Source organism: Syngnathus typhle, linkage group LG3 (assembly GCF_033458585.1).
Source record: "Syngnathus typhle isolate RoL2023-S1 ecotype Sweden linkage group LG3, RoL_Styp_1.0, whole genome shotgun sequence".
Taxonomy (NCBI): domain Eukaryota; kingdom Metazoa; phylum Chordata; class Actinopteri; order Syngnathiformes; family Syngnathidae; genus Syngnathus; species Syngnathus typhle.
The window spans coordinates 6,626,824-6,650,151 of NC_083740.1; the positions used below are offsets into that span (position 1 = coordinate 6,626,824).

The 23,328-nt window shown below is 43.1% G+C and overlaps 1 protein-coding gene across 4 annotated transcripts in view; it reads right to left on the minus strand.

Moving 5' to 3' along the window:
• Positions 1 to 23,328, minus strand: part of slit2 (slit homolog 2 (Drosophila)) — an 83,288-nt gene that overhangs the window by 42,543 nt on the left and 17,417 nt on the right. For 3 of the 4 annotated variants that reach the window (XM_061274753.1, XM_061274750.1, XM_061274752.1), the window contains exons 2-6: positions 21,059 to 21,177; positions 18,785 to 20,854; positions 18,178 to 18,249; positions 17,155 to 17,226; positions 11,434 to 11,505 (exon numbers count right to left, since the gene is read on the minus strand). In XM_061274753.1, coding sequence (XP_061130737.1) covers positions 11,434 to 11,505; positions 17,155 to 17,226; positions 18,178 to 18,249; positions 18,785 to 18,951 — 383 coding nt within the window. In that variant the 5' untranslated portion in view covers positions 18,952 to 20,854; positions 21,059 to 21,177. The remainder of the gene's footprint in view (positions 1 to 11,433; positions 11,506 to 17,154; positions 17,227 to 18,177; positions 18,250 to 18,784; positions 20,855 to 21,058; positions 21,178 to 23,328) is intronic. The other variant, XM_061274751.1, reaches the window with a different exon arrangement.

A 23,328-nucleotide genomic window follows, 5' to 3' on the forward strand; every position in this document is an offset into this window, starting at 1 on the left:
GTTTTATGTTGTCATTGTTCTTTTTTTTTACAAATTTACTTGGAACAAAATTACTAATTTAGTGTAGCTTATTCCTGTTCATATCCTTTGCAAAAGTGCTTCTCTGGGTTAAAAGTAGGTGGTGGACCCATTTTGGGAGTGTCGCCGGTAGCTAGTAAATAAATCCTATGTAATGGTATTTGAGAAAATAATACGTGTATTTATCAGACGCAATTTGTAAGCAAAACAAAGGAAAAAACAAAAACAGACAAATTCAAATCCACTTACACACACATTCACACACACAATAATATGGTTTGGTCCAGTCATGCTCATCTGTCTGCTTTCATCTTTGCATGCTAATTAAGCTTGACCCGAAACTTCAGCGTGCTTAATTGCTACCATGGAAACGGCTGTTCTGGCACCACCCCTGCCCCCACACCTCAATTAGAAGCATCCATTTTGCTTGACTAGCAGCCGCCATCCCCATCAACACATCACCTGTGGGAAGGCGGAGAAGGAATAATTTGTCAGAAGAGCTCAAGAATGTTGTCGTTTAAAAGCGAGTAAGAGGACATTAGAGATGGTTAAGGTTCGAGTGGGAAGGAAAATTGGAAGCACCCAAGCCAGTCTGATGGCCTCTATCTCCCGAATGGGATGATTGTGGGACAGTGATGAGTGGGGGGAAATGAAGCAGGAGATGATGGGAGCCCTAAGACATTTTAAAATTTGACCTAAAATATGCTTTCAGAAGCAACACACATGTGCACGCGTGTACATTCAGTTCAAATGAACCTTGTCATGATGACATCACGAGACTTATGAACCTCTCCACACACACACACATAGCAAGAGACAGCTTTTAGCTGTGTGGGTTCTGTCTGTACATGCTGGCTGTCAGACCATAAAGCGGTTAATAACCTTTTCTCTCCTTCTTCCTCCTCTTCCCTCCCCTCAAGTCAATCACAACCCCCCGCCCCCCACTCACATCAACCCCCCTCCTAAACTTTACCCACTCCCACCTTCTTCTCCCTTGTTTTTATAGTGCTCAGCTGATCTCTCCCACCACGAGAAAGTTGGCTTGTATATAAACAGATTGAGATGGAATACCACTTAAAATCAAGCATACAACAGCAGATGACAAGATTTGTGAATATTTGACTAAGAGATTAGGGTCAGCTTTGAAATCATTGAACTGGCTTTTTTATATTTTGGTACGCTGATCTAAAAAAACATTTATTTTGTTCTAGCACAGTAGGCTTTTGAGATATTTTCATTTTTTGTTTGATAGTTGGGCAGTAATAATAGTACTACATATAATCCATTTAAATATATATATATGTACTATTATTGTTGTTATTCATATTATTGTTATTATTATTTTTTAAATATTATTATTATTATGAAAAAGTAAGAGATCTGGAAAACGGTACTCGAAACTTTTGCTTGCCTAAAAAAAATGTTGAACAGTGTTATTATTCAACTCAAACGTCAGCAAATGTGTCTCTGTTGTGAAACATGACAAGAATAACGGAACATTCCTGAAATTGTCTTTCCAATTGTTATCATTTGATCAGCTATTTAATCAAGCGAAAGTTGCATCTAAACCGTCCGATGCTGAGAAAGTAATTGTACAAGTCGATGAATGTGAAACACATGTGCTGCTTTGTCGAAAAAGAGGCACTTTCTTTTCTCATGTGTTTTATGCTGGGAATATTTCAGTGAAGACAGCTTTCAAACACAAATGGATTGGATATGGTGATACAGTTTCACTATTGGGTGGGGAAACTGTGCAAACAAAGCCAAGCAATGAAAGCTTTTGAACACGCCAATGTGGTTTGGATTCACAGAAAAAAACTTTGGGCAGGTGAACAATCATTAAGGGGGGGGGAAAAAAGTAACCCAATTCCAGACTGGATTCTTCCATATATCAATACATTGATTTGACAAGATATATCACCGTCATCCAAAACAAATGTTACTCCGCAGATCACTATGGAATCTCGAAAGATGTCATCTGTTAACTCCAGGACATGCGCTAGCACGCACACACACACACAGACATTGACAGTAACCCGCTTGCTAAAGACTCTTGCATACACTATAATTATGAGACTCGTAAAATAGGCTGACATCATCTTTTTTCAAGTACATTGCGGTAAAAGTTGTGTATTTATTAACCTGCAGGTGTCTAACTCTCACCGCTGACTTTAGTCATAGCGGAAGAGCCCACCCCCGTCGTTGCACCAAAGGATCATCGGTTTACATTTTGCCTTGTTAAAGTCGACAACACACACAGTGTTGTTCACAACTAAAGAATAATGGAAGGAGAATTAAGTAAACAAAGAGGAAAGTGAAGAAGCAAAACACAAACAGGTCATTATTATCACTTTTTCTGCAGTTGCTGCGCCAGAATGAGACGAGGCAGTCCAAGTCGGAATATAAACAAATAATAATTATAACCGACTAAGAGTATTTCTGCAGCTGAGAAAAGCAATGGAGGGCAAATGTTACAGCCACTTGTTTGACAGCTTCAATGATGAAAAAAAATTGGATTCATTGTTTATTTATCTTTGGCTCAGAGGAATAAATTGTTAGAATTCCTCTTTGTGTGCTAATAAGAGAGTCTGCCAATAAATTGTCGGGATGCAGGCCTCAGAATCTGACCCAAGAACAGGAAGAGACCTGAACATACACACTTCTCCTGTTTCTCCTTCTTTCTTTCCTTCCTTCCTCCAACCCTCCCTCCCTCCTCCATGTCTCTACACGCCTGCCAATTGTCCATAATTGAATTTCCCCCAAGGATGAGGATCTGTCTTTGTATTTCCATCGCGCTGAAAGTCATAAAGTTGAAGAAGTCTCTCGTTAAAACAAGGGTGGGAGATTGAGTGAAGTCCACCGTGGTGTGTGTGTGTGCGTGTGTGTGTGTGTGTGTGTGTGTGTATGTGTGAGATGTTTCAAAGGCCAAGAAGGTTCAAGGGAATACTTGGATTGGACTTTTCTTCAAGAACTATTGAATGCTACTAAACGGTTCAGCAAGCGCAAGATGTGTTTGCAATATTAGAATGTGCCAGAGAATTACAGCCTTTGACGGTTCTCATCACTGACTTTATTTTGATTAATGTATTAGGTGTCGTTTGTCACGAAAAAACACAGACGCACGATTGTGGGTCTCCAAGTGCCCATCTGCAGTTCTTTTCACTGTGGATGCACTTTGCGCAAATGCCTTCTTCTATCTGCACTAGTCAAGCAAAATATAAAAAGAAATAAATATTTATAAGGACTGATAACAATAGTGCCCTATTTATTCAAAATGACTTTATAGTTGTACTATTGAAACAATGTTAGCAACCTGAATAAATGTAAATATTTGTATTTTTCTGACATCATTGTTGGAATATTATTTTGATAGATTACATTTTTGCCAAATTGATCACCATAGAAACAAAAAAACAACTACGATGGTGTTAGAGGGAGAACGTAATGAATGATCAGAGTCCTAACTTGTCTCGCATAGTTTATTGGATCACTCTCGTTGAGATAGCATCTGTTTAATTTGGCATTACCCAATCTTCTTGGCATGTGTCTCGGTGCGTGCATGTGTGTGTATTGGAGAATATTTTATTGCTAGGCACTTGCAGAGGGGTCGTTCAATTAGGGGGGCGTGCTTGGTGGGTTGGGGGTGCACTCTGTCGAAATGACAAAGTAATAGGATAATAACGCTTCTGAGGTAGAAGCTATCATTAGACGCTAGCCACGTATACGCAGCTACACCTTCTCTTTTTTTCGCACAGCACTGATCTTTCCATTCTTATTCAAAATCATCCCATTCTGACAAAGGGCGATGTGCTGCAGCTCTCAAGCTGGCCTCATGATGCGTTTTAATGAGGCTAAGTCGCCGTGGTCAGTTCAAAACACACTCAGCTTTAAGGATGAATTAATGCCAGAAACTTGAAACTTGTGAGCAACATTGCAGAGAGAGGGGGGGGGGGATCACTGGTCAGCTTCCAGTTTCCTCTTTTGCATTGTTACCCTGCATGAGGGTCTTGCGTAACCCTCTCCAAACCAACGCAATGGATGGAGGGGAGCGAAAGATGATGGAGGGAGGAAGAAGAGTGATGAGGGAGAGGAAGAAGGTGACCAAGAAGAAGATTGGGGGATTTTTTGGAGAGTGACGAGGGTGCCAGTGGCCAGCGATGACGGTCCCGCTGGAGAATGCCGACTATGCCTGTGGAGTGGCACTAATGGAGCCAGAGAGGCGATGCAGTTGCCTGCCCTGGAGGGGGGATATTGTGCAACTGGACAAGGCGGCTTGACATGTAGCCAAGATGGAGGATTAGAGGAGAGGGAGGAGGCCGGCACCCGCAGGCGGAGAGAGACGGCCATGTTAGGTCTGCTGACTGATTGACATCAACGCAACTATTTCTCCTTTCACAGTAACTGCCCTCGTTTGCCCCTCGAACACTGCCGGGAAAAGCCGGCATTTTTGGGAATTTTCTTCGGCGCCGCTGTTCTGGATAAACAACATAGACAAAGAATAGTGGAAGGGCATTCCGTGTTGCCGGGGAAGGAGTGTGATGTTCAACATTGACTTCTATTACTCTGTTATGTTGAAAGATCTGTTTTCGACACATTTTGTCCTCATTAGGGTCACAGGGGAGCTGGAGCCAATCGCAGCTGACTTTGGGTGAGACGAGGCACCATTGGCAGAACTAGAGGTGGGGCGATGGGGCACTGCCCCTCTCCTGAAAAATTCTTGGATGCTCCAGGTGCCAGGCCAGATATTACTTTTGGGTACTTTGCAATTTTCACCTGTCCCCCAAAAGGAACATATATTGTATCTTTATTAGCATTCTTTCAAGAATTGTATGGGTTTGAAAATGTTTGTTCCCCTGAAATACCCTACCCCGCCCCCCCAAAGGAAAACATCCAAGCTGACAGGCACATAAAGACAAACAATAACTTGGAACCACATTCACACAAAATATTACGTACTCCTGTGATAAGGCCTAAGTGTGATGATTAATTACACACTGATTATTGGGTCATTTAAAAGAGAATCTCAACACTTTATTAGAGCGCTAGAGGTATAAGGCCGAGGTCAATACTGCTGAGTGGATGCGATACGGGTGAGGCGAGTAGCCATGCATGATAAATTGTCCTGATTACTTCATAATCCTTCCCATAACTCATCGAGCGGGCCCGGACATCCATCAACAGGCGCTGCGTGTGGATCCATACCTGCAGATAGCCTGCAGAGGGAGGCTAGCCAGAGCAGAGCGAGCATATCCTGCTCCTGTGCACCCCGCCGCCTTGCATAATGAGCTTAAACGCAGTGTGTTAAGTGACAAACATGAAACAAACACAATTAAGACGCTTAGTGGGCGGAGCCAACGCACCGGGGAAACGCTAATAACACGCCGGTATTCATTCATACAGGGACACCCACACATCGAGTTGGTGGTATCACTCTATATCATGGATGCTCATGTTACATCCGCACACACCTGAGTAATTGTGTGTAACAGACATGCAGGCTCCAGACTTCAGGCTACCTGCCATCTACAGTGACGGCTGATAAAACTTCCTTTTCGACTTTTTTACTTTCTCCACATGTCCCCTTTACAGCTCACTCTCAATGTGCAAAACGCTTCTGTCAACGCGTCATTGTCTTCCTCCACTTTTTCCACGCACCATTTAAGACAGCAAACACATCTCTAATCTTTGCCCTAAATACCCTTCATTCATTCTGGCTCACCGTTGGTGTCCCCCTTTACCCCATTTTTTTTTTTGGAGCATAACTTTCTCTACTTCTCGCCGCCACTTCTGCCTGGCATTTTCATTATCCTGCAGATCTCATTTGATGCTCCCCATGACCTTTGCCCTGTGAGCTACCGACCTCTGACACACACACCCAACAGGTGATTGACCAAGTTGCTGTGTCAAATTGGTGACGTACTGCGGTCATTTTAGGCAAGATTACTTTTATGGTGTGGTGCATTTTTAAAAAAAAAAATCTACCTGTTTATCAAATTAATTAGCTTACCAAAAAAAAACATGTTAATTATGCCACCTGGTGGACGAGCTGTCATCGTACTGTCGACCACTATATGTCGCCGACATAGATAGCTGAGCAAAGCTACGTACATTATTTGCAGTAAATAAATTATTTTTGGATGACTTGAAATCGTAAAGCTGTTGATTTCTCACATTTGGAAATCGGTGAACTACTGTCAAGGTCTACGAAACGTTTCCAAGAAAAATCTTGGAAAAACCCCATGTGAGGTCACATGAGACTTCAGTTCAGAAGATATACGTGTTTTTTTTTTTTCTGATTTTGTTGGTGATGCTGGTGATCACAAAGAAAAGATTACTTGGATGGATAAGCAAGACGTTATTTTTGAAGAACATGTACGCGTATTCATTCAATGTGTAATTTTTAACGCCAATTTCATATATGTGATAGTGACCGCTTGACTCTGGAACGGATTATTTCCCTTTCGTTATTTCCCATGGGGAAATAGTCAAGCCGATCACTTTGCGGGATCTTATTGCGAGACGCATTCCTATAATTTCGTGGGGGCGGCACTTAATGAAGTGCAGATAATGCTAATATTGGATTTTACACATGTATTGAAATCATATTTTCAAATAAATCAACAGCAGCTGGTCGTCCATCATATCTGGGCATCTTTCAAACCCATCCAGAAACAAGTTTGTTCAAATTCAAGTAGGGCGTTTTCAGTTCATATTTACATTTTGTCGGTATAACATCATCTTTTGTACAGGTGCCATCTCAATAATGCCACTCTGGCTTTGGCAAAGTCGAATCCCTTGCGAATGAATTGCAGCATTGTATTGGGGGATATGAATGGCAAAATCACTTCTTAGGAATGAGTGGCCTTGAGCAATTCAGACATCAATCATGTTACTCATGCAAAGGCGAATGAATGACTCACTAACGTTGCAAGAGCTTGTTTGCACTCAAGGTGATTCCTCGTGTGGGAACAGATCAGATGGAAATACCTACCCCAGAAAAAAAAAAAATTACAAATAAAAGTATAACTGGTTGTTTCCCTGTGAGTAGGAATGACTCCTGGACTTTTGGATAGCATCTGCTGTGAAAAGAGCTCTTTTGTTTTATGCGAATGTGTGCATGAGAATTTTTTATATCTGCATTCAAAGAAACGGGAGGGGGCAGGAAATGAGACGGAACACTCAAGTCGTGAGTCGGTGCGAGTGTGCGGGCCTGTTTATTCGTGATGGGAAGGAGAGCGAGACGCTTCGGGGGATTTAAGTCATTCTCTTGGACGGAGACTATGACAAGTTTATATAGTGCATCATATGTGAACAATCACTAAATATATCTTCATTCATCACACTTAAGTGTTAAGGATATCAGACAGCATCCAAAAATAAATCAAAAAGTCACTCGATGTTTTGAATAATCACGGCGTGCACATAATTGAAATGTATTTAACTAATTGTGATTTCATTTTGTCACCATTATTGTAAATGTTTAGGAAGACATTCCAACTTTGACATACTACCTCCTGCTTAGATGTTCTGATTGGGACATTCTTCACCTTTCACCCTTCTCGGACCCGAGAGGTCATCAGCACTGTGGTGACTAAAAGCACCGGATTTGTTTTCTGTTGATTTCAAAATATTCTTTCACAAGAAAAAAACACATCATCCTAGTTCACTGTCGAGTGTCGATATACCAAGAAGACCCACTTGTTCCCAGACCAAGGTGGCAAGTGCATGTGTGTGTGTGTGTGTGTGGGGGGGGGGGGGGTACAAAAGACAAAGATTCAACCTACTAGGCTGCTAAGCAACAATGGTGTTTGGTAAAGCCTCATCATGGCACAGTTTAGCTGAGGATTAACCGCTATTACATGCACGCACACACACACACAAACACACACGTTGAGCTCTATTTTCATAGACAACACACGTCCGCTCAGCATAAAAATGGGCACATCTTGATTGTCATGTCAGGGCAAGTCTAGTTTAGTGGGTTTGGAAATTTGGGAGACCACAATTTGGCTTTTTTTTTTTTTTTATAGAGTGGCTGGAAGTTGATCCGAAGGTTTGATGTCGTTAAATTTATGAATGGAATACATCATGTCAGAGCGGCTGTCTTAGATGTGGGCTGAGCAGGTGTAAGGTTAAACTCGATTTTCTAAATCGTCACCCCGCCATGTGCATCTCAAAGTCACTCCTGCTGCGTTGGCCTGGTCCAGTCTGGCAAAAAGTTCAACTAAAAGAAAAATGCGATGTTTGAACAATCTAAGATAAGCGTGACACTGGAAAGAAGCAAGCCAGGAAAAAAACAAAACGTACAATAAAATCCAAACATCCCATCAATCTGAGCTCACTCACACTGAAACAAAACCAGACTTGTGGAATTAGAGAATGTTCTCTTTTCATCTAGCGCACCATTCTTTTCATCAATCCCCAAGCATTTATTTTACAGTTTTAATAAAAGCAGAACGTCATAAAAGTTGCCTTGTCAGTTCTGTGGTCATAAAGTCCATGATTGCGCTCACACACACACAGACACACACACGCACACACGCCCGATCGGATGATTTGCGCAGCGGCTCGGCGGTTGTCCGGGATCTTGGCAAAGGTGCTGATCTTTTAGTGGGCCATCATGTTTTACAGAGTCCATCTAATGAACTGGCTCTGTTGGACCCGATCACCTTCTCTTTCCGTCCCTCCGCTCTCGCTCGGAGCAAACAGTCACAGCTGTGGTTCTCAGCACTCGACAATAGAATGCGGGGACAGAATATGTGTGTGTGTGTGCGTCTGTGCCGTGGCAAATACAGAGAGACATGGTTGCTGGGGTGCTGCCTGCCACATGGCGTCTCCAGATGTGTGTAACCTCATGCAGTCAATGTGTGTGTTGAGGACGTCAGCGTTTTAAAAAGGGAGCTAATATGGAAAGCTGACTTTTTAATTGCTTGTGTACAAACAGCTGGATTGCACTCGTATTCGATTAAGTCAACTAATGTGATGAATGTAGCTCTTAAAAGTATGCCGCAAAGTTCCTCAACAGATTGAGTTTTACTCGAGAACGTCATCATTTACGCAGATGTAGAGACGGGGGAAAAAAAGAATGAGTATATAATTTACAGGAAAATTGGGGACTTGAGTCCTTCAACTGGTGCACTGAGCAAAGATTAAAAGCATAACACACATAAGGTTTTAAAGTCTAAGAGTGAAAACAAGAATGTTCATAATAGTAGGTTGAGTAAGTGTCCGTATATATAGCAGCACTGTTGGAAGAAGTAAAGACTTTGCACATACCATCTGACCTCAATAGAAAACCTAACACGGTTCCACTTCCACGTAGAGATTCTCAAGGGTTTCATGTTATGTTTTCTAAAAATAGAATAAATCACTGCATGGGGTCAAAGCACACACAAAAGAATTAATATTGGCTTTGCAGTCGAAATGACTTCCATACTTGTGACAAATGCGCTTGCAGTTTTGTGGCCGCTGAGGCGCCGGTAAAAAAAAAAAAAAAAAAAGTTCATTGTGGACTAGCACACTCTTTCCGTGTATTTTTATGATCATTGTTATACAAACGCACTTATCATAGCAGATTCCACCACCCGACGAATAATGTTAAGGCAGACTTGTTTGCGAGGGTTGAGACGCACACGCCCGCCGCTACACAAACGTGCGTTCGCGCATTGAGAGGCCGGTGGTCTGCGACAGCTGAATGGGGAGAAGTCGAACTGGGATGTATTTTTACTTTTGGCCCCCACGCTAAGCAAAATGCCAAGTCTTGGCCTTGAGCAACACACATACTTACACAAGCGTGCACGGACAGACACACAACCTCAGACATGACAGGTCGAGCCAGCGGACCGCCGGAGCGGCCGCAGAACATAAACAACTTTCACACAATGTGAATCATCTGAGCGTGTCAATATTGTTTTAGATAAATATATTCAGCTACATTTATATATAAATCTATATACTACACCGTAATTATTCCCCCGAAACCACAAACAACCACGACGAGTAGTTAGTTCCCACAGTCTGAGATGTACAGATCGTTTTACGCTCAGCACCGCGACAGAGGTGGCGGAGCAATTGGCGGCGCACGTCTTTGAATGCAACTGTTGATTTTCTGTGACTAAAACTATTTACTACTTATGAAAGGCCAAATGTAACTTTAGAGGGGAAACCTGATTCATCATGAACACACACACACACTCGGGCATGCATGCACACGGTGAACAGCAGCTGTCGGGGTGCTAATCTCCATTAGCTACTGAACTGGCCTCAATAGAGTCATTGAAAATCACACGACTCCTTCTCATTCATCCATGTTCCACCACATCATTGTTGGCAAGCTTCCACAAGCACCAGACCAAAATGGCATTTCAGTTGTTTGTTTCCATGCACGATGCAACATATGGACAAGAAGCAATGCGACGATAGCCATTGGAACTTAGAGTGTAAAAGAAAACAAGGAGTCATTGATGGGTCAAAAGTAAAAGGTACCAAACTCAGGCCCGGGGGCCAGATCTGGCCAGCCACATCATTTTATGTGGCCTGCAAAAGCCAATCTGGTGCATCGACTTCCATGATTTTTGCCGGGATTTACCAACATACAATTTTATATACAATAAATACAAATCTTCAGATATTACAGCATTTCTTTTATTTTACAGTGGCTTAAACAACTATACTTCGCCTATACTCCAAGTCCATTTTTTTTCGTGTATAGTGACAATTAATGGAATATGGTTTTGGTTTCCTCATTGGCACTATTATCACGTCCACTCTTCAGTGGGAATGTTTGTCCAATCATCTAGAACAATGTTTGTGGGATCACTGACATTGAACCTGAGATTGGGCCTGGTGGTCTACAGTATTTGTCTCAGTTCATCACAAACATGTTTGATGGGGTTGAGGTCAAGGTTCACAAATTGTTCCATCCAACTACTAGTTTAACCAGTTCAACCCAACTACCGCTTGATTAATGGAATAGATGTAGTTCATCGAGTTCATCAATGGATTGTTTGGAGATCATTTCAACACATCTGCAGCAACCTACACTGATGAGAATTTATTTGTAAAAGGTTAAAGTGGCCTCAATAGCCATCCCTCGACATTAGTTGAGTAATAAAATGCAGACAGATTTGTGTTAGAATCGTCCCAAAAGAAATATATTGTGAGCCCTGGAAAGAGTTGCACAAACAATTCGAGTCCAATCAGTGACACTATGGAGTACATTTATCTAGATTGTGACCTGTGGAACAGATATGGATTTTTAATGAAACCTATTTCTGAAAAGGGTGGAATTCTCTTGGGCAAATTCTGCCCAAAATGACATCAACAGAATGTCACCATTTGTCATCCGAGTGATGTCACAACAATGCTTAGCAGTTTCGTGATCAGTCAAAAGGGACAACGGGAATCAGGACTTACAGTCTGTGAAGCTTCGTTGTGCCCAGGAAGAGCAGCTCAGGGAAAACAGCCAGATTATTCCGATTCAGGCGCCTGAAAAAGACGGAAAACGTATAAGGAAACCACTTTTCAAACCAAGGATGTTATAAATTAGCTGTTTACGAGTTTAATGTTTATAGTTTATAAGGGGACGACGTTAGATTTTCATGGATCGATACACTCACTGGCTTTCATTAGCTTGCACTGAGAAGACAGCCATAAACTGTCAAATAATTAGCATTCTTATGGTGTCAACCAAAGCTGCATCATTGCAGCTTATAAAACCACACGACCGTTTAGCATAAAAATCTGGATACCGAAAATAAGAGTCATTTCTCATTTTGTCAATGGACATGCGCCACACCCCAAAGGCCAACCACCGCCCCAAAATAAACCTCTTCCTCACATTTTGTTCAACTCCATGAACCAGGATGGAGCCTGCGTAACAAACGGATGAATCATTCCCCCCCTCATGCCGCAATCAAAAATGGTGCTGCCCAGCAATCTTGTGTGAGCATCCAAAAACAAAGTGGCCTGCAAACATACAGTACAAACAGCCAAACAAAATGTGTGTGTGTGTGTGTGTGCCATATTGACGCAGCTCGTGCTTTGGGTTCCGTTAGATTGCACGGGTGCACCTAATGCTATTTGGTGACAGTCGACAAAAGAACAGACTCCAGGTTACTCTTGATGGTAACGTGGCTGCCAAGCAAATAGTAAAGTGGAGAAGGTGGAAGGCAGGCGAGGCATGGGGAGAAAGACAAGAGTTCCAATGTAGGCAAGGGGGGGAGATTTTCTTTTTACCACAAAGGGAGAGAAGAGAAGACGATGTGGGAAAAACAAACAGGCGGTCTGGCCGGGCTACTGAATGTGTGAAAGGGACCCCACTGAGCAAACAAGGCCCTCACAGGGGAAGAACTCACAACAGCCCGTCATCACGCACACACATACACACGTACACACGTACAAATAGAAGCGTTGAGAGAACTCGGGTGAGTTTAATAATGTGGGTGCGATCATTTAACCCTGCTTGAGTGGAGTGAAGAGGTTTGTGTGCTGATGTCTGCAGGCGGATGTGCCTTGATGTGAGTCGGGGGAGAGAGTGAGGCAACTGAGTGACACAGTGAGTGAAAGGCTGCTGAAACTGTTTAACCTCGACACATACGCACGCACATTGACGAGGCCGAGCAACAGATGCCAGCCGTGACTGGATGAGCGTTAAATAAAGGAAAAGAAATTGGGGGTCCACATAAAACGTGACCCCAAAACTCAAGGTGGGCCGTACTTTGAGGTACCTGGGCCGTCAATTTCCCCATGTTAATTTGGAAGGGGACTCTTAATCCTCCCCTCTGGACGCATCCCTACTGACAAACATCTTCACACAGGTTCACATTTGCAGTTCTACCAGAGCCCTATTATAAATATTTAACATTTGGCAGAAGTATGTTTCTAAATTATTCACCCCTTTTCCCTTAACAGCTGCTCTGGAGGCTAAGAGGTTAAGAGCCCTACGTCCTGCAGAGAGGCCCCAACAATCCCGGCAGGTCTTGCCTATCCCGTTCGGTGGGCTACACTTCCCCCGAGGACGCTTTTGAGGCTACTTCGGATGAAGGTGTGGAGGAGAAGTGCTATGAGCTCATCCTCTTAAAATAGATAGGATGCTGTCAGAGAATGAAGATGCAAACCAATCTGTTGCACCGATACACGCTTGACCCCTAATAATCACGAGAACTCACAAGGGAAAACACGAGGCACGCTTGTACATGTTTGTAGTCTGTCAGAAATAATAAATAATTAACTCGCATATCAAATCAGTCCATCCCATCCAAATAAACTGAAATGCCAGAAAGAAAAACATCACTATACGGTATCAAAACACAATAACATTTCATTTCCAAATAATATGCCATTGGGCAAAGTGTGCCTGAAAGAGGCTGAAGACACAAGTCGGAGGTGTGAGAGTCTCCCGCAACTAGTGAATGTCTCGCTGCAGCTTGGTGATAATCCCCGCCCTCATAAACAGATGCTCGAGCGACACAAACTACACAGTAAATACCTACAAGCTCCCACGTACACATTGCGGCATTTTGTGTGGCCGAGCATTTGAAAACATATTAAACACACACTCAGTCGGTTTTCACACTTCACAGCCTCGCTGATATGAAGTGAGTTGCAGTCTGTGGCCGACAAGGAAAACAAACAAATCACCCTGGAAAGCAATTATTACAACTCCAAAACCAGCAGTGTTGTTAACACTTAATTTGTACCAACAAATAGCATCTACCACAAATGCACACAAGCTAGTGATTGCCCAAAGCCCTTTACGAAACTTTTCTCTGAATGTCAGCATGCACAAGCACTCAGTGGCTACAATTTCTGGCACACCTGTACAAGTACTGAGAATCTGGGCGACAAAAAAGAACAGGGATTATAATCTTGCGAGAAAAAGAACCTCATGGGAAAATAAGTTATTACAAGAGTCCGGTTAAATAAAGCTCAAACTCATAAATTTTTGGAAATCCCATGGCAGGAGCCAAATAAGAACTGGATGGGCTAAAAAATATATTTGTTCTGAAAACAAATGTGATGTAATAATAAAAAAATTACGATGTTCTCATAAAATTACACATTGTCGCACACCACAACTATTTTTTTCTTGTAAAATGATTTAACTGAGCATTATTGAATTTGATCCATTTCAGCTTTTGTACTGAGCCAATTGGTCTGTGTTGTGTACCTAATATTGTGGCCCATGTCTTCCTCCAACACGGGCGTGTGAGTCAAAAGAGACTTCATTGCACTCAAGATTCAACCAATCTTATCTGATTTCAAAGAGAATGACAGATAGCATCTTTGCATTCAGTCCAGGCTTTGACCAGCAAGCATCATTCAAATTCATTAGGTGTGATATGAGCAAACAAGTGTTTACCAAACAAAAAAAAAATGGCTGCTGCAGTGCGCCCAAAAGGGAAATCTATCTCCAATGCCTTTTTACAAAGGAGCACGCCGCGCAAGTAATTTCAGGCTCTGCTGCCCAATAAACGAAAACGAAGCGTGCACACACACACACACGCATGCACACACACACGCCATCAACCGCAACAACGCTATCACTCAAAGCCCCAGCGAATGATTTAAGTACCTTATTTCAAATTATTTTTGGTATCCTCGACAGACAACTGATTCTGTGCTATTTACTGTGTCAAAGCATGACAACACAATCACTTACATTCAATCTCTTGTGTAATCTCTCTTGATAGACGCATTTCAAGACTTGTAATAATACTCGGGCAATTACTGTACTCACCACTGTCAGTTTGATATTTAACATGTGATCACTCAATTACTGGCTAGTTATCTTATCATTCATCTCTAATGTGTTCCGAAATCCCATAATTAGAGTCTCTTACTTAGAGTGTGACTCTTCACAGGTTTTGGACAGCCACCGTATATTATTCAAATGTTAGATGATGATAAGAGGATCAAGTCGTCGCCTTCCTTTTCTACCCGCAGGGAAGAATGTGTGACATTCCGATATGTGCGGGACAATGGAAATAGAGAGCGAGAGAGACGGGCGGGTATTGAAAAATATCACAAGAAAGGGGGAGAAGAAAGTGTGTGAAAATGTGTGTGTGTGTTTTTTGTAGGGAGAAGAATCCAACCGATAGTGACAGTGCAGCCTTGCGAAAGAAAATGCACATGCATGAGTGTATCCAAACCTGCGAGGGTGTTAGTGTATGCGCACGTGTATGTTGTGACATGCCTATCTCCTGCACAACTCCTTACACCCCACCTCCACACCCTCCAGCTACTGGCCCACACCTGACCCCACCCGGGCTAAGCCCTGCAGGGCCTGTCACTAAAAAAAAAAGAAACGAAAAAAAAGGAGGGGGAGCGTTTTCCAGCCTGGTGGGGGGTAGTCACTGTGGATTCATCACCCCATCTTAGGAGCCTCTCCTATGGGCAGTGGTGCCCAGCAGGCTCCCTGTTGCCTCCTGGAGGATGGAGGCCTTTGAAATCGGCCCCCAGACTCCAGACTTGGGAGATGGGCCATTGTCCGGCAGCTGCGGGGGGCCATTGATGACTGGCTCCATCATTGTGTTTGTGAACATGCAACGCCAAAGATGGTGAATTACAGTTGAAGACCCTTACGCGGAGCAAAAGAAAGAACCATGTAGTGTCAGAAAGTTAGCCGCCGTCAAAGCTGTTTGGTGCCTTCGGAGACGAAACGAACAAAGAAACAAGCGTATCCTGTTAGACAACACAAAATGACTACGCTCTTTGTTCACTTGTCTGTTTTAAGCGTACAAGTCGTGTAGCAGGTCAGTCTGACCCTGGATGTTTTTTATTCACTTGTTCTCTTTGCATGCCAGGAAACAAAATGGGATAGCTCACAAAATCCTACTTAGATTAGACTCCAGTACATAAAAAAGGTCAGTCTTACTTAACTATATGTAAACTCAATTTCTGCAATTCGGGGAGCAACACAACAGCCACAACGTGAAGCTGACGGGAAAATTTTGAGTCAGCCTGTGCACTGTTTGCGTAGAGGGAAATTGAATTTTTATCCTATTACAGCCTCCACTCTTCTGGACAGACTATCAAGAAAATTTCACAATCGCTGTTCTGTGTTTGATGGGGTACTGGGACACGTACCAAAATTCCTTAACGGACCTTGCTTTGTGCATTGGGGCCGGGTCATGTAACCCAAACAGGTCTTAGACTATATATTAGTCCTTGCACATGTACCTTCAATCATTTCTAATGTACCGTACTTTTCGGACTATAAGTCGCACCGGAGTACAAGTTGCACCAGCCATAAAATGCCCAAAAAAGTGAAAAAAACATATATATGTATATAATTCGCTCCTGAGTATAAGTCGGCCCCCCCCCACCCAAACTATGAAAAAAAACCGCGACTTATAGTCCGAAAATTACGGTATTCAGAAACAAATCTCCAAATTGACGTTACAGGGACTTTGAGATTCGGGGGGAGCGAAGGGGATTAGCTCAACTCGTGATTGACTTCTAAATTGATTCAAGGATGTGCCCTGATACTGGTCTGCGGCTTTGTCGATGCATGCGCTGCATTTTGCAACACGTCTTAAAAGCTTGACTCCGGACCCCGTCTGACTCCGTCGACTGCATTCCAGTGTGTCGTTGCTTGTTGGTCAGACAACACACGCACACACATTTAGATATACAAGTTGCTCAAACATCAAGCAAGGTTGACAGTCCACACAATGGACGTTTCACCAGTCAGGGGTCCGCACCCCCCCTTCCCTCTTGCTGTTGTCTCTATGCCAGACTCGCTGTGGTCGCTTTCAGACAACCGAGGCTTAATTATGCCATAACTGCCGGAGGGTTGGATGCTAAATACCAGCGAATACGCCATCGCACCGCAACAACCTTTCACTGCCGCTTACTTGGAGCTCAATATCTTCATCCCCAGATTGGCCTTTCTGATTTGGGGCATGTCCCAGGTAAAGTCATGTGTATGTAAAAGTGCATGAAAAAATATAGTGAAAAGAAATACTTCCTATTGATGTTATTAAAAGCGAAGACAGTTTACGATTTTGGTCCAGATTTTCAATCTACACACATAATTTGCAGGCTATGAAAAAAAAAAAAAGTGGCTCAATGGCTATTGCCTGAGTTGCACCTGTTTATTATTTTGAGACACACAAAAAAAATGTCACTCACAGTCTCTCCAGCTCCTTCAGGTCCTGGAATGCTCCTCGCTCGATTGTGGTGATTTTGTTCTCCATAAGCTGCCTGTAGGGAGAAGCATAAAAGAGTAAGATAATGTGTAGTCGAGATACCCCAAAACTATCGGAAGTCGAAATGAGTGTGGCGAGTGTGTCTTAATGGAGTCAGGAAAAAAAGGAGTTTGACAAGAAGTCACAAGAGATTGGGTTCTGAGATGAAAGTGGTTGCTGTGGGTATGGAAAAAGAAAGAGATTGATGGAGATGAAAGGTGATAGATTGTTGAAACAGCATCAGGGAGAAAAGACAATCAGCAGGCGGTCGATCGCCGCCTGGATTTTACTTTAAAACTCAACGCAGACTCATCTATCATCCAATTTAGTCCATGTCTAACCTTCTAGCTCTGACTACTCACTCACTTACTCCAGAATGCTGACCAAGCCCGCTTGCACAAGCACACATTTTGATGCAATCACATGACAAACACAAGGTGCAGCAAGCCGATGACCGGAAAACCACCGGAAGCAAGCGCACACACTATGTCCTCAACAAGGACATAATCTCCCGAGGAATTCTAACAATGTGTCTCCGCCGCGATTCACTTTTGAATAGTGAGTCACACACGCGCAAACACGCGCACATGTTCTTACTTGACTCGATCCCCACTTTCACCCTCCCCTCAGTCATCCCTTCATTCGTGGTTGCGCGTAATGACAACCTTCTTTTCTGCTCAGCCTCCATCACTTCCTCGCTGGCGCGTTAATCATTGCAGCGCATGGGCCCCCGAGGCCCCACCGTTGAAAATACTACCCCCCCCCCCCCTCCCCTCACTACAGGGGCAGATTAACAGGTGCCTATATGTTAAAATGCACACGCATGACTCACTTAAAGCGACCAGACCCCCTCGCGGAGTCTGGCGCATTGCGCGTCGGGTAAGTGGACGAGAAAAAAAAAAGAGTGCAAGTGCAAAAGGACAGTTATAGGAGGAAAAACTCAAGAAAAACAAAAAAAGCCACTTACAGCACGCGCAGATTCCTCAATCCAGCAAAATCGCCCTTGGTGATTTTAGTCAGGTTGTTAGCGTACAGATCCCTGAAAAAGAAACAGTAAAAATAACGCAGCCTGTCGAATATTTATTTTCTATAAAACTTGCACAGTGACCCGCATATAAATGTAAATTAAGCATAGGCTGTTGCCGCTGCACTGCAGGCAGGGCCAGTTTTAATTTGATCTTTTTCTAATAGAATACAGCCTGTTAAACTCGAAGCCCACTTGGCTTCCAAATCCGTTTTTGATTAACTGACTGGTCTGCAGACAAAACCGATGTGGTCTCGGGTGCAGCGCTAATGCAACAGTGTAAAACCACCAAACAAGACCACATCACGCATGCATGGCCCTTCGCCGGTCCCCACGGTGAAAGCATATTTTGGTGGGCGTTTTAACACGTCAATAGAAATTACGTGCAAGATGACTTGTCATAAAATGAAATTCCCCTATTGAAATATTGAATGGTGATTTTTTTTGTTAAGATAAAGTCAGTTGATTAATTAAGACATCTATCGTCAAATAATTCATACAGTTTTACATTTTTCCGAGGAAATACATTGGAGTCAAAGTATGCACTTACAGTCGTTCAGTGTTACGGGGTATATTCCTGGGCACGCTGCGGAGCCCTTGGCCGTGACAGTCCACTGTGGTCCCGGTGCAGGAGCACTGAGTCGGGCACGGTTGTCCGACTGCGCCCCAGCCGCACAGAGCGACGGCCAGGACGGCCACCAGCAGGGCTCCCGGCATTGCGGCAAGTGCAAAAGTGAGGCGCAAAAAAGCAAGAGAATGAAAAAGATCCTGGAAAGTGTTCAGCAAACTCAGCGGGATGCCGTCCTCCTCGTCGTCTCTAAAATTTCACGTCCTAAATTTACATTGGGATCTCCTTAATGGGGGGTGCGATGATTTAAAAACCGGGAGTGGGGTCTCCCAGAAGGGAGCTCGGAGAGGCGGTGGAGCGACTCTGGCTGCGCTACAGCGGGACAAACTTCCACATGTCCGCGGCATGCAGCGGCCGAACCCCCTGGTACCTCGATCCTCCTTGCCCTGATCCACAGAAGCCTCACGCACTTACACACTTTAAGTGCACCCCTGCACACACACATGCACTCTCTTACACGCACATACTCCAGGTAAAGCTTTCTAGTGATAATTAATTCAAACCACCGTCCAGCGAAAAACAACAGAAAAAAAAAAAAACGACTTAGAAGAGGTGATGTGGACGTACTGGTTCTGAATGCTTGGCAGTCGGTCACAGGTACCGGTAGTGGTATCGGTAACGTGAAGGAGGACTCAAGTCCGCCAGAGAGCTGAGCGCAACAAGACAATCCAACTGAGGAAGCCTGGTGCGTCAAAGCGCTGCAGTCCACAATGTCTGGTTGAGAGACGCTGGAGGAGGGAGAGGGAGAGAGGGAGAGAGAGAGAGAGGGAGAGAGAGAGAGAGAGAGAGGGAGAGAGAGAGAGAGAGACGCTGCAGAGCTAAAATACGTTTAGTAAGTGGAAAAAGAGAAAGATTGGTAAATGTATTGAATTAAAAAGGCAAATATATAGTTTTTGATAACTTGACACAACATTTATCAAACCTCTGCAAAGAATATTGTCCACTTTCATTAACCCAGGCTTTACTGTTGTTTGAATGCTCGAAGAATTTTCTATATTCCTTTTCGATATCTTGGATTCTTTTGTAACTATGTGAAGCACATTGCATTACCTTTTGTATTAAATATGCTGTATAAATAAAGATGCCTTGCCTAAACTAGCTAATAATATTAACTTTAAAATGAACCTCGCCTGTAGGCGTTTTTAATTTTACAGAGAATTTTTGATGTGAAAAGTTGGTGGTGTCTTTTTTACACAGAACACAATGCGTTGGCTATGAATCATTCTTGGAGCTGACAATATTAATCAGGGCTGGGGAATATTTTGCATCTCCGTATCCGCCACGGTATTGATGCGAGTGATCACGTTCCATCCTTTCTATCCCTCAAGAATTTACCCGGGGGGAAAAAACAAGACTCATATGGAGGAAACCATAGCGACACACTCAGAAAGCAAGTCACATTTAGAGGAAGACAACACATACAAACAGGCCTAACCTGATGCTTTATTTAGGCGTCTCCTTCAAGGTGATAAAATGGGGGACACCCGTCGTCCCACATTGGAGTTCAGTTGCAGGACTTCCAAGTAGCCAAATAATCACGTGCGGTATCTAAGACACCGAGAGGCCATGTTGCTTTTTTAGTATGCTCGGGGCATCGGTGTCTAGTTTGGGAGACGCATTAATGGGATCGTGTGAGGATTTACACTGCGTGACAAAATTGGGAGAGCCAGACGGCTTCGTCCGGACACTCGCTGCATTTCTGACATTGACGCATTTGTTTTAATTCCAATCAAAATGCTCAATTGTGCTCTCTTAAGAGTTGTGCGTCCATGGTGACAAGCCCACTTAAAGGTGTTTAACTTTGACAGCTATTGAGAAGGTGTGACTGGAGGGTCACCCATGGCAATAATTCATACAGGAAGTGAGGGAAGACCAAAAGAAGAAAGAGAAGGACATGTTGGTGCTTCAGGGGACGGGACTTGTTTGGACATACCTGACATGACCTGTCCTAACCTTCGACACTTACACACATAACGTTGCCTCAAATAACACCTGAAACACAAGTTAACAACAATTACACACAATCTGAATTGTGCAGATAAAATAAAAACTTTTTTCTTTCACGACGAGTATCACAATGTCTGTCAGTGTGACTCAATGATCGTTTAGCAATGAAACTACTCGGCACATAAAATATTGAGGCTGATGTGATCCCGCAGGATGTACATATCATAACGGCCTTTGTGATCCACTGACCTTTGGCAGCTGCCGGTGTGGCGGGAATCGCTTCGAGGGATGCTCCGAGGCACTGGAGAGCTAATCAGTGCGATAACAGTTGGTCTGGAATTGGTCAACCAAGATCATCCCTCCTCCTCCTGTGTACGGAATACTTCCACTGGTCAACAATTTTTTTACATTTTATTTTAATCACAAATGCAAAAATATTGAGACGACTTTTTTTCAGACCGATACCAGTATGACTACCGTAATTTTCGGACTATAAGTTGCGTTTTTTTTTTCATCGTTTGGGTGGGGGGACGACTTATATACATATATATGTTTTTTTTTCACTTTTTTGGGCATCTTATGGCTGGTGCGACTTATACTCCGGTGCGACTTATAGTCCCAAAATTACGGTAGTCCATTTTTGAGTATTCACCAATACTGATACCATTTGCAAAAAATGCTTCCAATTTGTAATGTTCTTCAGCTAATATTTTCCTTGACACAAATTCATTTAAGGTTGAATTTTTCCGTGTGCATTGGTTTATAGTCGAACCTCCACCGCTGCCATTATCAGGTCAAAGGAGAAAAACAAGTTCCAGTATTAAATGTGCACTGATGTGGAATTTGGCAGGTCGGAAGTACTGAATGGCTGCTAATGAGATTCTGTCTGTCCAATACAATGTTGATGCTCCTCAATCAAGTCTGTTGATTTAGAAGCTGTTTGTGTTTGTTTTATGGCCATGCAATAAAGTTGGTGTGCGGGTCAGTGTGTGTGTGTGTGTGTGTGTGTGTGTAGAGGTCAACCACCTGGCCTCAAAACAGCTGCTACTGAGACACATGCAGCTCAAAGCTCACCCTTCCACACAAACATAGAAAGACTCACACACAGGCACACGACATACTGTGTATTAATTAACCACATTTGCATGTGTGTGCGTGCGTGCGTGTTTTTTTGACTGATTATCGCATCATTAAAAAACAATGATGTTTGCGTTTGGACTGGCATTGTCAACACAAAGGTTGGTTACACAGCTGTATTAAGAGACACACACACACACAGACAGACAGACTCGGAAATATGCAGACAGAGCGATGCCAAAACACACAAACAATAAAATAAAAAACTTCTTGTGTCTCACATTCCTTCCTTTCCATACTGTTAATTTTAGAAGCATCCGGTAGGAGTGCTGAAACTGGACTGATTCGTGTATGTGTGTGTGAAAGACCAACTAGCTTTCTTGCGATGGAATTGAATATGGTCATACATACATGTACTAAAACACACACAGTCCCAAGCAGCCTGCGGAGATGCTGAGAGGGTGAATGGGATCCGCATGAAGGGACTGGTATGTCGGAAACGTTTTCTTGTCGCTGGAGGATGGCGTGTCGGGTTTCACGTGTCAGTTAAGTCTGTGTTTGGAAAATAGTTCATCACTGCGTGTCACATGAAAGACATCAAGACAAAGTACAAGAGAGATTGTACTTTTCATTTCTTAAAAAAAAAATCATCGATTACAATTGGGTGATTAAATGTGATTTTCAACGAGATGATGAAATTTCAATCACAACGATATCCCAGCCAATGAAGAGAAACACTATTTCAGATGAATCTAATGTGTAGATTAAAAGAACGCATTTAAGCGAGCATGCTGACATACTCCACTTCAACAATAGAGTCTGAGCTATTGCAATCCTCTCACACTATTATCTTCCATTGTTTTCACTCTGCTGCAGTTCCCTGGAGCAAACTAAGTGACCCAGTCACCACCATGTTAAAATAGCCTGTAAGTACAAAAACAAACACGTGCGTGAAGCTAATTGTGCGCTGTCTAGTGCCGGCTCGTTGAGATGCAACACTGAGACAAGAGATTAAATTTCTGTCTGAATCCAAAGTCAAATTGGGGAGTAGAAGATATCCCTTGTCTCGACAGGATTGGAGAGGCGGTTGTGGTCTAGGTGCGGGTGTGCAAATAAACACGGACAGACTAGACTACTAATGACGCTTTCATCTCTTTGTCTTCCCTCCATGTTCCATTGTTGTTTTTCCATCGAGCCAATTGAGGATTAGGCGCTAAATGATGATACGTATATTCTCATTTCTCAGTATGCTGATTGAGTAGCAACATCAAATAGGAGATTCATAATTTGTGCAAATAAACCATAGCAAAACAAGTGGGACGCAGGTGTAGGTGTAAAACAAGGTTAAGCAAAAATAAAAATTGGAACAATAAAATAGTGAAATTTTAGAAAGAAGAAGAAATTGAAGATGGAGATGTAAAAAGGGCTAAAAGAGGTTCCAG